The 15517-nt window shown below is 42.3% G+C and overlaps 1 protein-coding gene across 11 annotated transcripts in view; it reads left to right on the top strand.

Annotated features, from left to right (window-relative positions):
• Positions 1-15517, top strand: part of FER (FER tyrosine kinase) — a 456675-nt gene that overhangs the window by 166603 nt on the left and 274555 nt on the right. For 2 of the 11 annotated variants that reach the window (XM_060416074.1, XM_060416075.1), the window contains exon 1: positions 11887-12086. The exons of the other annotated variants lie outside the window; for them this stretch is intronic. In XM_060416074.1, the coding sequence (XP_060272057.1) occupies positions 11949-12086 (138 nt within the window). In that variant the 5' untranslated portion in view covers positions 11887-11948. Of the gene's footprint in view, positions 1-11886; positions 12087-15517 lie in introns of those variants that run through there. 11 annotated transcript variants of the gene reach the window in all.

Raw genomic sequence — 15517 nt, forward strand, 5'->3', positions numbered from 1 at the left:
ACATATTAATTTCTTTAATTTAATTGAAGGATTTAATAAAGAGGATATGTGAATATTATGATTGATTGCTTCATTTGGTACCTAATGATAGAATTTTAAATCCTAATATATTTTCTATTTTGTTATAGTATTCTGTAGAAAATTATTTCTCAGTATTAATATTTAAAAGATTAAGACTCGTGTTAATTTTTAAAATCATTGTTTTATTGCAAATTCCAGGCAAATGATAAGATCTTGAACTAAGGAAGATTTTCTCTGTCAGAATGTATCTAGAGATCTTTTACAGTAGAGGCTAATTCTTGCAGATACATTCTCAGAATTGCTTAAAAATCATTTAATCCTTGGAAGGAGAGATAACTATCAGAAGGAAATCATTTATACTCCTGCTGTGTAGTTGTTGTGTGGTAGATGTTACAGGGGCTACAAGAGAAGACAAACAAACTCAGATCCTTTCATCTGCCTTCGTTTTGAAGCTTGAGTGTTTCTTCCATGGACAGCATTTCTCCCTTCCTTTCTCTTTTGCACACGAGCCATAATTACCTGTAGCGCTTGCTGTGAGAGTGTTGCACCCTTCAGGTGTTTTGGGGCTGAAAAAGGTTTGAGGACTATTGGGCACAGAATTTTGTCTTATAGAGTTTTTGTCTTTTAGAGTTCTGAATGCCTCTTGTGAAAGTAGCATATTGAGCATTGTGAGATAATAAAATGTGCCTCAAATCAAGGCGTGGGGGTAACCAGAGTGGCAGTCACCCTGAATGTGGGCGGTGCGAGCATGTGAAAAGACCCGTTGAATGCAGCCTTAATATAGATAGGTAAGCTGGAGAGTGGGCATTGGTGTTAGAAAGGAAACTCAGAAATTGCAGTCACCCTGAATGTGGGCAGTGCTAGCGTGTGAAAAGATCCTTTGAATGAAGTCCTAATACAGATAGGTAAGCTGGAGAGTGCATGTTGGTGTTAGAAAGGAAACTCAGAAATTGCTGGAGATGAATTTAGTTTCTTTCATAATTTTGTCTTTAAGCCTGTCCCTTTCCTTTTTCAGAAGTAGTTTAGGTTGAGAGAGGTGGGGGAAAAATTAGGATAGAGGAGAAAGCTAAAGGAAAAGGTCTTAAAATTTTGGAAAGGAGAACGGACTTCTTCTTCTGTGATATAACCAGAAATGGTAGAGGGCTACAGGTGGAAACACATGGGCTTAGCAGGAGCAAGGAGCACATGGGGTAGGTGGGCCAGAAAGGCAAGTGGCAGCTGGTTCAGAGGCCAGTGAGCAAAGGACTAAGAGCAGGGCCGGCCAGACAGAGTCGGATTGGTGAGGGAAAGAAGAGAAGAAAGGCGAAGAAGATGGCAGGCAAAGAACAGGAGGGAAACAAAATACAGAAACGAGAGGTACGTAAAGGAAAGAGTGGAAGGGGCTCAGAAAGGGAGACGGCAGAGGGCTGTGTGCTAATTGAAAATAAGATGAAAACATTCATTGAACCAAGCTAAGGGTGTCACAATTTTACTTTGTAGTTCAGAAATATCTAATACATGGATGTGATTTGTGGTTCCAATACTTAGTAAACTTCATTCTTATTATTTTCAAGTTTTACATCAAGAGCCAAATTATAATGATTGATTCCCAAAGGTTTTTATTGGGTAGTATTTAATAAGAAAAAATGAAATGGAAAATTTTAATGTTTACCCACAAATAGAAATGATTTAGTTCCAAATAATTGGTTCCCCCAAAGAGAAATATGTAATTTATTGGCACAGGGTATGAGTGAGAATAGACTTCCATTATACCTATAGCTGCTTTGATTTGCTATTACTTACATCATGGGTATTTGAGATAGCTTATGTTAACAGTGTGTAGTTGTTACAGATATCTGTACTTTTGATATTGTGAGCCTTTTTCATTTTTGTTATTTATAAAATAGTTATAGTCTTTGCATGTATTAGTCTCCAATGCAGGTAAATTATTAGCAAAGAATACTGTGAGATAACTATATTCACTCATGGTTGGATCACATAAGAGGGAATTCAAATCAGCATGAAAATTCTCACTGAAACCCTTTGTTGTCCTCCCTTTGTGCATAATAGAAAATGCATAGACTTTTTTTGTAGCCATAGTTAGTTTATATCACATTTGATCATGCTTGCAATAATTTAATTCCTGAGTTTACAACTAATGAAAACTACTTGAACGTGGGATCCCACAGTTTGATCAGGCAGTGTTTTCTGATATGATGCAGTGAGTATTTTATATCACCCTTTATTCGTGTAATTGTCTTAGTATATTAAAAGCGCATTTAATCAGGAAGGCTCTCTGCCAGTCTCCTTTGGTGATAATGAAGCCCCTTGTGGTTTCTTGTTTTTTTTTATTGATGTACGTAGTGATGTAGACAGGCTGTTGTTACGAGCATGTTGATTTTTACTCTTCACTGTTTCTTTAACTCACCAAGAGAAAGCACCTTTCTACTTTCTAGCGCTTCACTGCAGCATACAATTTAGAGGCCTCATTATAGTTTAGTGGTTGCATGTTATAATTTGAGAATTGTGCTGAGGAATTAAATTATATCTATTTTGAAAGATAGACCGTGCTTTTAAAGTGATGAATTTGTGTAGATACTTAAGATATTTGGTATGTGAGGAGTAAAACAAGCATGGACTAGCCCTGCTGTGAAGAGAACGCTGGTGTGTTGTTTTCCATAGGAATTTGAAAGGCTCATTTAGTTTTTCTTTGCCATTCCTTGTAGAACTTCTTGGATGGTTTTCAGGGATGTTGCCTCTCTCCTGTCTCCCAGTGTCAGAGTCAGAGACAGCTTGACTTCTTGCTCGGTGGCTGTACAGTGTGACTGAGGATTAGAATGCTAAAAAGCAAAGAACACGAGGAAATCTTCCTGCGTCCCCTCCTGTTTCTGCAGAATTCCTCGGCTGATTGACAGGAAGTGAAAAAGAGCTGTTGCTGGAAGCTTCTGCTGTGTCGCTTCTAAAAATGGCAGCCTAGTAGAGTGACCATGTCTAGGGGTCTGAAAGTTGCAATGACAGTGATGTCACCAACATTAGATAATCAGGTTTTGTTTTAAATTGTTTGCCAAAAAGACCATTAACTTTGGGGATCTGTGATCTTCCCATTACAAGGCTTTCTGTGCACATTTCAAACTCATCGTTTATACACTGTGTCATTCTCTCATTCAGTTCCTGCCTTAGTCCTCAGAGTGTTCAAGGTAGTGATGATAGTGATGTCCAGAAAAATATGAATGAAAAACAAAATCAGAACCAGAGAAAGGGAGGTTGTAACAGGGGTATTAAGACTGGAGAAAAAGCTATGTAGATTATAACACGCTTAGTTACTCCAGTAGAGCGATTATTTTGTCTCTAAGCTTCCCAAAGGCCAGAATGGAAAAGAAGACAACGTTAGTAGTTACTGTTAAATAAAAGAAAGCATGTCACATTGCAGGGGAAGCAGAGCTTTCTGCTGTGGCTCTAACAGAATTTCTTACCTGAGGCTTTAGCATTGACTTCTGCTGTGACAGTGCCCTTGACGATATCACTACAGCTCATGCTGGAAAGAGATTCATAAGGCCATCTCTTTCAGAATCTAGAATCCCTCATGGAAGTAGAGGCTATAACATCAGAATCAGCCCATGGATGTCTAAAAATACAGCTGTCTATAAATTGAGTCTATCCAGGAATATAATCTCGATTTAGAATAATTCATGAGCTATATGTACTTCTAATGACTCAGTACCATTTTTCTCAGCTGCAGTTAGATTATGCGGTGACTGATTATTTTCCCTGGAAAAAGTTTTCAACTGCAGGTATCCTATACTTGTTTGCAGGTAGATTCTGTAAGGTTAGAAGGATTTACTGGTAAATTAGGTTATGTTTAAAAATTGTTCAGTTCAGCCACTCAGTTGTGTCCGACTCTTTGCGGACATGAATCACAGCACACCAGGCCTCCCTGTCCATCACCATCTCCCAGAGTTCACTCAGACTCACGTTCATCGAGTCTGTGATGCCATCCAGCCATCTCATCCTCGGTCGTCCCCTTCTCCTCCTGCCCCCAATCCCTCCCAGCATCAGAGTCTTTTCCAATGAGTCAACTCTTCTCATGAGGTGGCCAAAGTACTGGAGCTTCAGCTTTAGCATCATTCCTTCCAAAGAAATCCCAGGGTTGATCTCCTTCAGAATGGACTGGTTGGATCTCCTTGCAGTCCAAGGGACTCTTGGAAATATTTTATATGTTTAGAATAATTTTGATATGTTAGTGAAAACAAAGCTCCCATAAAATTATCTAAAGCTTGTCCTTTGTTAGGGCTAGAAACTATTACTGATGATTTAAAAGGAAGTTGTCAACGTTAAACTTCAATTTTTACTTGCAGTGTTCAAGATAAATTGATGTCTCACTGTTTATCTCACTGTTTACAATGTGATCATTCTTAATTTAACTTGGTAGTTTATTTTTTATTGGCTTTATGTATAATCACTCTATAGATTTTAAAGATAAGTAGAGAATTCTGAAAATCTTGCTGTTATTTGAAATGTTCCATCTTGGAGGATTTTTCTGAACAGATTCTTTTACTGTCTATTACAATTTAAAATTTCCTGAAAGATTATTCTTTTAGAGACAGTGGATTTGACTCATTGACATTTGGCCAATTAAAGCCTCGCACATTAGGTTGCTCTAGTATGTTCCTTCAGGAAAATTACCAGAAGAAACTAGCTGACTGCATGCTAGACATAAAATACTGTCAGTGAGAAGCAGCCTCCAAGGGGGCAGTGATTCCTGCCTTATAGGTGAGAGCATCTTGGAGAGAGAAGGAATTTGATCAGAATCAAAGTCACAGATTCAGGCTCAGAATTTTCTGTCTAAATTCTCAGCATTGTCACTGGTTTTATAAAGCCAGCAGACTTGTAGTCAGAGAGAATTTAGTTCAGATCCTCTCTGTGCTGTTAAAGATATGACCATATGCGAAGTCACACAGCCTTTCTGAGGTAAATATCCTTGCTTGTAAAATGTACCAAGTCATAGAAATCTCATAGAATTGTTTTGAAAATTAATGAGGTAATGTTTTAAAAAATGTTTAGCACAGTACCTGGCATATAGCTAATAAAAGGTAGCTATAAAGAGAGAAAAAGTTACCATGATGTATTCTCAATGTGATTTTTCAGTATATTCATGTTGGAAGCTAGGTTGCCATTTACTTCTCCAGCGCATGAAAGTGAAACGGGAAAGTGAAGTTGCTCAGTTGTGTCCTCCTCCTATCAACCCCAGGGACTGCAGCCCACCAGGGTCCTCCGTCCACGGGATTTTCCAGGCAAGAGTACTGGAGTGGGTTGCCATTGCCTTCTCTGATATGCTATATAAACATATTAAAAAAATTTTTTTGTAGTGTAATACTTAAAGATAAGGAATTACCAGCAGGTGGAGCTCAGTGTCAGAGAAACCAAATTTCTGAAATTGAGCTATTTTTTAACCTTACATTTTAAAAATAATATAAATGCATACAGTTTTGAAATTTATATGTGAAGGTTTTCTATTTTTAGCATGCCTACCAAAAGTCATCACCCTGCCAGCTGGTTCTTGAATATGTAACAATAGTGTTTTGGTTATTCATATCATCTAAAATTCTTTGTTATTTCTGGTGTTATATAATGGGTGACAGTTATTTGCCTAGAGAAGACATACTTAAAGTGAACTTTGTTTAAGAGACTGACTTAGAATTTGATCATTTCATTCATATTTGGACCGATAATCTCATATTTTATTGGTCAAAACCCTCAGACCTGCCACTCTCACAGGATTCCACTTCTTAGTAAATGATGTCACCTTTAATCAGCTGCTAAAGCCAAAAATCGTGGGCATTACCCTTGTGTTCACACTTTCAGAAATCTCACATCCATTCTGTCCGTCAGTTCTCATGGTGTTGCCTCCAATATACACCCCAGATCTGGCGTCTCATCAACTCCTTCCCCGTGGTCACCCTGAGAAAGCGCTCTGTAAGTTGCAGCCTGGCCTGCTCCCGTGTCCTTGCCTCCCACACTTCTGTTTCCCATGATGTGGCTGAGAGACCTCCTTGTGGTCTTGTGTCTCTCCTGCGTATACGCTCCAGGGGCACCCCAGTGTAATTAGAATGAGGCTTTGCAGCACAGCTTGAACTGCACGAGCGGGTCCCTGCCTCCCTTCTCTGAGCAGAGCCGCCCACCCCTTCCCATCCCCTGCTGTCTGGCCTCCGGATTTTATTTGTCCTTTGATCAGGTCACGCTGCTTCCCATCTCAGGGTCTTTCTGTTTCCTCCCTCTTTAGAGGAAGAACTCTTTTCATCATTTCAACTCCAGTGTCATTCTGAGACACTGCTCTGACTACTGTAGATGTCAGAGGCCCTTTGACTGCCTCTCTGCACCTTGCCGTGATAATTATCTTATCATGCTTTTCCATTTCTTCCATGGCACTTCTAGAATCTTTGCTGCTACTACTACTATTCTGTTGGCTAATGTTTACTATATGGTAGGTTTTTTCTAGGGCTTTCCAGGTGACACTGTGTGAAAGTCATTCAGTCGTGTCCAGCTCTTTGGGACCCATGGACTCTACAGTCCATGGGATTCTCCAGGCCAGAATACTGGAATGGGTTGCCTTTCCCTTCTCCAGGGGATCTTTGCATCCCAGGGATCGAACCCAGGTCTCCTGCCTTCCAGGCGGATTCTTTACCGGCTGAGCCACCAGGGAAGCCCCCAGTTGGCACTGCTGCTGCTGCTGCTGCTGCTGCTAAGTTGCTTCAGTCATGTCCGACTCTGTGCAGCCCCATAGACGGCAGCCCACCAGGCTTCCCCATCCCTGGGATTCTCCAGGCAGGAACACTGGAGTGGGTCCAGATGGCACTAGTGGTAAGGAAACCGCCTGCCAGTGCAGGAGACATGACACTCAGGTTCGATCCCTGGATCAGGAAGGTCCCCTGGAGGAGGGCATGGCGATCCACTCCAGTGTTCTTGCCTAGAGAGTCCCATGGACAGAGGAGCCTGGTGGGCTATGGTCCTTAGGAACCCAAAGAGTCAAACATGACTGAAGGGACGTAGCATGTACTCACAGGTTCTTCTATGTGTTTCTATGCATTAAATACTTTAAAATGTGTATTTATATGTTATTAATTCATTTAGCTATGGAATTTTATTTCATACGTATCTATGATTTTGGTGTCTATTTTTTTCACTGTAATCCCTGCTAGACCCTCAATCTGTAGCTCCACAAAGATAGGCACTTTCATTTTGTTTTCTGTGAATTCCATGGCCTTGAGCAATACTTGGCAAATAGAGGAGACTTAGTAAGTATTTTTTGAATATTGGGCAGGCTGTTAGAATTCATAATAATAAATAGAATCATCAAATATTTAAGTAAAAAAATATTCTAGGGGAAAGGGAATAGTTTCTAAGGAAGGAATCATGCCTAACTGATAATTCTTAGAGTTCTTTTTTTTATCAAAATAATAGAGAACCGAAAATCATCTACTTAGGTTTTAGGCAAGACTTGGCAATGTTCTTTACGAAAGATTACTACATATTAAGTCACCACTGGGTGGGAAATACACTTTCAGCATTGGCCCAGCAAAAGGTTTAAACTCAGAAATCAGAAGGTAGGAATAAATAGGTATTTCTTCAACTGGAAAATGTAAAAGTCAAGGTGGTGGTGTTCAGTCACTCAGTCATGTCCAACTCCTTGTGACACTATGGACTGCAGCATGCCAGGCTTCTGTGTCCCTCACTATCTCCCAGGGTTTGCTGAAATTCATGTCCATTTAGTTGGTGATGCTATTTAACCATCTCATCCTCTGCTGCCCCCTTTTCCTCCTGCCCCCAGTCTTTCTCAGCATCAGGGTCTTTTTCCAATGAGTCAGCTCTTTGCATCAGTTAGCCAAAAGCATTGGAGCTTCAGCTTTAGCATCAAACCTTCCAGTGAATATTCAGGGTTGATTTCTGTTAAGATTGACTGGTTGTATCTCCTTGCAGTCCAAGGACTGTCAAGAATCTTTTCCAGCACTACAGTTCAAAAGCATCAATACTTCAGCTTCAACTGAAGAATTATTGTCCAACTCTCACATCTATACATGACCACTGGAAAAACCGTGACTTTGACCATACAGACCTTTGTTGGCAAAGTGATATCTCTGTTTTTTAAATCTCTGTTTTTAGGTTTGTCATAGATTTTCTTCCAAGGAGCAGGTGTCTTTTAATTTCCTGGCTGACGTCACCATCTGCAGTGATTTTGGAGCCCAGGAAAATAAAATCTGTCATTGCTTCCATTTTTTCCCCTTCTGATTGCTATTAAGTGATGGGACTGGCTGCCATGATCTTAGTTTTTTGAATGTTGAGTTTTAAGCCAGCTTTTTCACTCTCATCTTTCACCCTCATTAGGAAGCTCTTTAGTTCCTCTTCACTTTCTGCCATTAGAATGGTATTAACATACCTAGCTATTAATAATCCTACCTGTTACAGGTTGAATTGTTTCTTCAAAAAGATACGTTGAAATCCCAGTACCCAGTTCTTGTGAATATGGCTTTAATTGGAAATAGTGTCTGTAGATGAAATCAAGTTAAGATGAGGTTATTAGAGTAGGCTCTGATTCAGTATGACTGGTGCCCTTGAGAGCAGATAGCCCGACACACAGGGCATTTAGCCACGTGAAGACGGAGGCAGAGGCAGGAGTTATGCTGCTACAAGCAGAGGATTGACTGGGGCTCCCAGAAGCCGCAAGAGCAAGGAAGGTTTCTTCCTTAGAGGTTTTGGGGAGCATGACCTTGTCAGAACCTTGATTTCAGACTTACAGCCTCTAGGATTGTGAGAAAATAGATTTCTTTTCCTTTAAGCCACCCAGTTTGTGGTATTTTGTTAGCAGCAGACCTCAGACACTGATATAACATCCATTGTGCTTATTATCTTTAGAAGTGACCTGAAAGACAACCCAGTGAGGTTTCTCGTTGTTGTTGTTTAGGCAGCTAAGTCGTGTCTGACTCTTTGTGACCCCGTGGACTGTAGCCCGCCAGGCTCCTCTGTCCATGGGATTTCCCAGGCAAAGATACTGGAGTGGGTTGCCTTTTCCTTCTCCAGGGGATCTTCCTGACCCAGGGGTCGAACCCACATCTCCTGTGTCTCCTGCATTGATAGGCGGGATTCTTCACTGCTGAGCCACCAGGGATGCCCAGTGAAGTAAATAGATGACATAAAATTTTTCTAATTGTAAAGATGAAAAGTAATGGGTACAGATGATCACAGGAGAAATAACTGAATTAGCTTTTTTTCTGTGCTAGACCAAGAGGCAAGAAATGTAGCTTCTCTAGAGTTTATATTCCTTGACTGTGAACATTAATTTTGATTTATTTTATCTCCAAGATTGTTTTGAGATTTAAAGTTTTGTGATTTTATGAGCCTGTGAATTTATATGCCAAGCATCTTGTAAATGCTCAGTGAATATTGAAACAATAAATAAAACCTACAGGAAATAAAGAAAGGTAGGAAAATACAAGTAAATCTTTGTAGGTGTAAAACTACAAATTATATTTTTAAAATGGTCTAGGGAAAAGGTGAGGCAAAGGAAAGAAAATTGAGAATCAAAATTCATTGTTTCTTGAGTGTGTCAGCATATAGCAAAAAGAAAATTAATAAATTGCTAATACACCCTTTGAGGCTCTTTTTTGGCAATAGAATACTTTCAGTGAGCTGGAGCAGAGATTTAACCTGAGAAGCGTAGTATAAGTTAATTGTATAGATTTTTGGAGTAGAGTTGCTTGGACTTGAATTCTGAGTTAACCGAATATTGGCTGTATGACTTAGGGCAAGTTAGTTAACCTTTCTGTGCCTCAGTTTCCTCTTCTATAACCTAAGGTTTGTGATAGAACCTGTCTCGTAATGTTATCGTGGGGTATTAAGTGAGATTTCCATTCAGATCAGTCTCTTAGTCGTGTCTGAATCTTTGCGACCCCATGAACCGCAGCAGGCCAGGCCTCCCTGTCTATCATCAACTCCCAGAGTTCACCCAAACCCATGTCCATCGAGTCGGTGATGCCATCCAACCATCTCATCTTCTGTCATCCCCTTCTCCTCCTGCCCCCAATCCCTCCCAGCATCAGGGTCTTTTCTAATGAGTTAACTCTTCACATCAGGTGGCCAAAGTATTGGAGTTTCAGTGTGGGCATCACTCTTTCCAATGACCACCCAGGACTGATCTCTTTTAGGATGGACTGATTGGATCTCCTTGCGGTCCAAGGGACTCTCAAGAGTCTTCTCCAACACCACAGTTCAAAGGCATTAATTCTTTGGTGCTCAGCTTTCTTTATAGTCTAACTTTCACATAGTCTTAACTCTCACATCCTTCCATACATGACTGCTGGAAAAACCATAGCCTTGACTAGATGGGCCTTTGTTGGCCAAGCAATGTGTCTGCCTTTTAATATGCTGTCTAGGTTGGTCATAGCTTTTCTTCCAAGGAGTAAGCGTCTTTTAATTTCATGGCTGCAATCACCATCTGCAATGATTTTGGAGCCCAAGAAAATAAATTTGGTCACTGTTTCCATTGTTTCCCGTCTATTTGCCATGAAGTGATGGGACTGGATGCCATGATCTTAGCTTTCTGAATATTGAGTTTTAAGCCAGGTTTTCCATTCTTCCTGTTTCACTTTCCTCAAGAGGCTCTTCAGTTCCTCTTTGCTTTCTGCCGTAAGGGTGGTGTCATCCGTGTATCTGAGGTTGTTGATATTTCTCCTGGCAATCTTGATTCCAGCTTGTGCTGAGATAATCTACCTAGAATGTTTTAAAGAAAGTCTAGCTCATAAAAGGCTCCCCATCCTATGTTGTCTATTATTACTATTCATTAATTGTAACATGTTATTAAGTTATTCTCAAAATATAAAATGAGGCTTTTCCCTAATGGACATGATATAAAAATGAATGATTGTTGTAACAGCAGAATCAAAATGTGTATGTGTTTAGACTAGAGAAATAGATGAAATTATACAGGAGATACCTCTTTTTTTTTTTTAAGTGCATGGAATTGAAAAAGGAAGCAAAGGATTTAAAGAAAGAGACTTTATGTCAGAATTGTGAGCTAGGAAAGTTTTATTGAATAAGACTTTTGTATAATTAGTTTCTCTTGCTTTTTGCCTGTTTTTTCTTATTTGGTTTTAAAAAAAAGTTTCTTGAACCTTGGCCCATTTTAAAGAATGTTCTGCACAGTATCTGAATGTGGTATCTGGCACCTAGCAGAAGCACCGTGGCTTCTTCTAAAGAAATGAATGAATAGAACAGGGGTGTATGTAGCAGTGAACAAGTAAGTATAAAACAGAGTAACAAAACAGGAGCCTTATTTTCAAATTAAACATTTGTGGTGTTAAGTATCCTGAGCATGATACTGCTTCTCCACCCTTTCACCTCATTGTACATTGTTAAGCTCAACACATTTCTGTACATATATCTTTAGTTTTATTTTGATGTTAAAGATTATTTTTGTGTGTAATTTAGATTCTTTCTCTTTGAATGAGATGAATTATAAAGCACTGGAGAATTATCCCTTCTTGAAATCAATTAAAATATACTGGGTTGAGAAAGACTTTTTAAGAAGGCTTTTTGTAAGATTTTTGTTTCAAGAAGTGCTTGAAAGTTTGGTCTCTTCCCGAAGATCTGAAGATCCGAGTTCCTAAAGCAGATGACGTCTACCGGTTGTATAGAGAGGAGACAGGTATTTTCATTTAAAAAGGTCAGTTGCAGCGTGGGTTTGTTTCTGAAACAGTGGGTCTTCACAGCCTGTGGCCGAGTCCACCCGTTCCGTTCGTGGCGTGTGTGATCCCCTGTCCTCCGGGAGCCGAGTGTCAGACTTCCGTGCCAACAGGGGGAGACAGTGCCCAGCGGCAGAGCCCGGGTTCCTGCCCTGGCCGCCGGCTGCGGGAGGCCGAGAGAAGGTGCGTCCCGCGGGCCCTCGGCGGAGGCCCGCCATGGAGAGGAGCTGCTGGGGCTCGCAGGGAGAGGGCGCGCCGGAGGCTGCCTGCGACCCGCAGCCCTGTGAGCCCTGCGGGCCCGGGGACGGCTCCGAGGCCTCCTGCCCGTCCACCTCGGGGGGCAGGCGGGAGCAGGTAAGGCGGCCCGGGGCCTCCGCCCACCGCGGGGCCGCGGAGGGAGAGGCAGGCGTCCTGGGAGGGCGTGCCAGCCGCGTGCCAGGCTGCCGCGTGTGCTGGGTGGCCGTCCGTCTCCTCTCAGACCTGAGGGAGGCGTGCCCTCGGCGCTCCCGCCGCCTGGGCAGGGGAGGGCCGCGCTGCAGCCGTCTGAGCAGAAGCACCGCGCGGCGGGCAGAGGCGGGCGCCCTGGGAAGGAGAGGGGGCCGCGCTGCAGCCGTCTGAGGAGAATCCGCGCGGCGGGCAGAGACGGGCGGGAAGGAGAGAGGGCCGCGCTGCAGCCGTCTGAGGAGAATCCGCGCGGCGGGCAGAGGCGGGCGGGAAGGAGAGAGGGCCGCGCTGCAGCCGTCTGAGGAGAATCCGCGCGGCGGGCAGAGGCGGGCGGGAAGGAGAGAGGGCCGCGCTGCAGCCGTCTGAGGAGAATCCCTCGCGGCGGGCAGAGGCGGGCGCCCTGGGAAGGAGAGGGCCGCGCTGCAGCCGTCTGAGGAGAATCCGCGCGGCGGGCAGAGGCAGGCGCTGTGGGAGAGAGGGCCGCGCTGCAGCCGTCTGAGGAGAAGCACGCGGTGGGCAGAGGCAGGCGCTGTGGGAGAGAGGGCCGCGCTGCAGCCGTCTGAGGAGAAGCACGCGGTGGGCAGAGGCAGGCGCCCTGGGAAGGAGAGGGGGCCGCGCTGCAGCCGTCTGAGGAGAATCACGCGGTGGGCAGAGGCAGGCGCCCTGGGAAGGAGAGGGGGCCGCGCTGCAGCCGTCTGAGGAGAAGCACGCGGTGGGCAGAGGCAGGCGCTGTGGGAGAGAGGGCCGCGCTGCAGCCGTCTGAGGAGAATCCGCGCGGTGGGCAGAGGCAGGCGCTGTGGGAGAGGGGGCCGCGCTGCAGCCGTCTGAGAAGTAGCGCTCCGTTTAACCTCTGTGGCGGGGTTACGGTTTCTTATCTCCAGATTTCAGTTTCTTTATTGGCTGGTGAGCCCAGTTTGACCCTCTTCGTTTCAGTTTCTGTCAGCAAAGGGAAATAATGCTTTTCCGGATGGTGTTGAGTAGTCGGTGCCTGGTGGCGCTCTTCCCTGCGATACGTAACTGTGCAGTTCAGTACTACTGTCGTCATCAGTTCTCGTGTTTTAAGTCAGTTATCTGGAACACACTGATATTTTAGGAGTTTAGTGCCTGTCATTCCTATATAAGAATGGGGTCCCATCTTAAATTTGTTAGTTAACGCGTATGTTTCCATGCTCTTCTGCACTTTAAATTTAATTGCCTGCCTCCCGCAAGCCGCTCGGTTAATGACCCTGTATTCTAGGCTGGCATTCTTCTAGATTCGCTACATTAAGAAAGTAAATTCTGGCCTTCAGATAAGAATGGGACATGTCCAAAAGGAACATTCAATGATTATGTAGCTTCATATATTTTTTCTTTTATATTTGAAGAGAACTTAATAGACATAATTTCTGTTTTAATGTTACCAAAGTCGTGGTTAAGTTACGGTGTTCTAAATACTAGTGTCTTAGAGTCATTTATAAGAATCATTTCTTATATTTGTAAGTTTTACATTACCTTGATTTAAGGAGTCATAAAAATGTTAGAGGATGTAGAATCTATTGGTGTCATCCTGTCTAATCTGTCATTTTATATATAACAATGTCTCTGAAGACCGAGATAATTAGTGACTCATGTAGCTAGCTAGTGATTTGTACAACTGTAATTTTCTGTAGCTTTAAAGTCTTGCTTCCTTTTCACTTTTCTCTTCCTGATATATTTTTATGATCCTTATTTGATATTTTTCTGTATCTACTTTTTGTGTATCTCATTACTGTTTTTGCAAAACAGACTTACGCTCTGTATTTCTTGTTCTTGAAATTGTGTTTAATCCTCTTAATTTTTATTTTTTTCTTTTGTGTCAACTCTGCTGCATGTTTTCAAAATAAAGTGGAAAAGATTAAAGTTTTGTTATTAGCTATTATATAAATTTCTACATCATTCTGCATTACTCCTACACACATAGAATGAGAGTTTTTGTCTAGATGGCTTTCAGACACCATCCTCAGGTAGATACTATGTATAGATATGCACACTGTCTTCAAAGAGATATTTATTGAACTTTCATACCTGTGAACACCCATCTATAACGATGATGATTTGTTTTTGGTTATTAGCCAATGCTGGCCTAAATACAATGGGAATTTTTAGCTTATGATAAATCTGTAAATAGGCTTTTAAGCACTTAAACATTTATTGTCAGTCTTGCTTAGTCGGATGTTACTACATCCACTCAGAAACACACATATTCAGATTCATTTATATTAGCTTATGTGATGATCCATACCTGAATTGATCAAAGGAGGGTTCTATATTCTTATGAAGACACTGTGTGCTGTGCTGTGCTTAGTCGCTCCGTCGTCTCCGACTCTTTTTGACCCCATGGACTATAGCCTGCCAGACTCCTCTGTCCATGGGATTCTCCAGGCAAGAATACTGGAGTGGGTTGCCATGCCCTCCTCCAGGGGATCTTCCCTACCCAGGGATAGAACCCAGGTCTCCCACATTGCAGGTGGATTCTTCACCATCTGAAACACCAGGAAAGGCCAAGTAAACTGGAGTGGGTAGCCTGTTATTCAGGGGATCTTTCCAACCCAAGAATCGAACCAGGGTCTCTTGCATTGCAGGTAAATCTTTACCAGCTGAGCTATCAGGAGGCCCATGGAGTCACTGTTTATCCTGATTTCATAGGGATGTTCTGACCTCTTTCATTTTTACTCTCTGTTATTATTTTATGATGTTTTCAGTGAATCCCTATCACCGTAAGATGTATACTGAGTAATGAGGGCTAATCTTAGTCAGGAGCCGTTCTCTTTACTGGAAACTCAGATTCTGGTGACAGGTGCAAGCCTGCTTCATCTTTTGCTGAGCTTTGCCGCCGTGTTGCTTTCTCCAGCCGTCTTCTCCCTCTGCCATTAGTGTGCCGTATTCGCTCTGTGTTATCTATGGCACGTTCATTCTTTACCTTATTTTCACTTCCCCAAAGCATCTGCAGACAACTCTGCACTTTCTAACCCTTCTTTACTGTGCCCCCTGGAATCTCATTCTGGTAAACGCACTTCCTTTTCAAGAGATGCGTCCTCTCATATCAGTATAACTCCGTGTTAAGAAATGTTCACAAGTGCTACCATTTTTATTCTTTCACTTTATGAGAAAGCCTCTGTGCTGTCAAGCCTTTTGGGGTTTGGTTGTACTATATATTTACTTCTTCTCTGAAGTAACTTTTTCATTAATTACTGAATTCTTTTATGTTTCTGGTTATTCCTATTCATTTATCAAAGAATAAGTGTTCTGTGGTTCATTGTCTCTTTTTCTACCTGTAGCCATTTGGGATGACTTTAGCATTCATGTGTAAGTTCCATCGAAAA

The sequence above is a fragment of the Ovis aries genome, chromosome 5, assembly GCF_016772045.2.
Source record: "Ovis aries strain OAR_USU_Benz2616 breed Rambouillet chromosome 5, ARS-UI_Ramb_v3.0, whole genome shotgun sequence".
NCBI classification, from domain to species: Eukaryota; Metazoa; Chordata; class Mammalia; order Artiodactyla; family Bovidae; genus Ovis; species Ovis aries.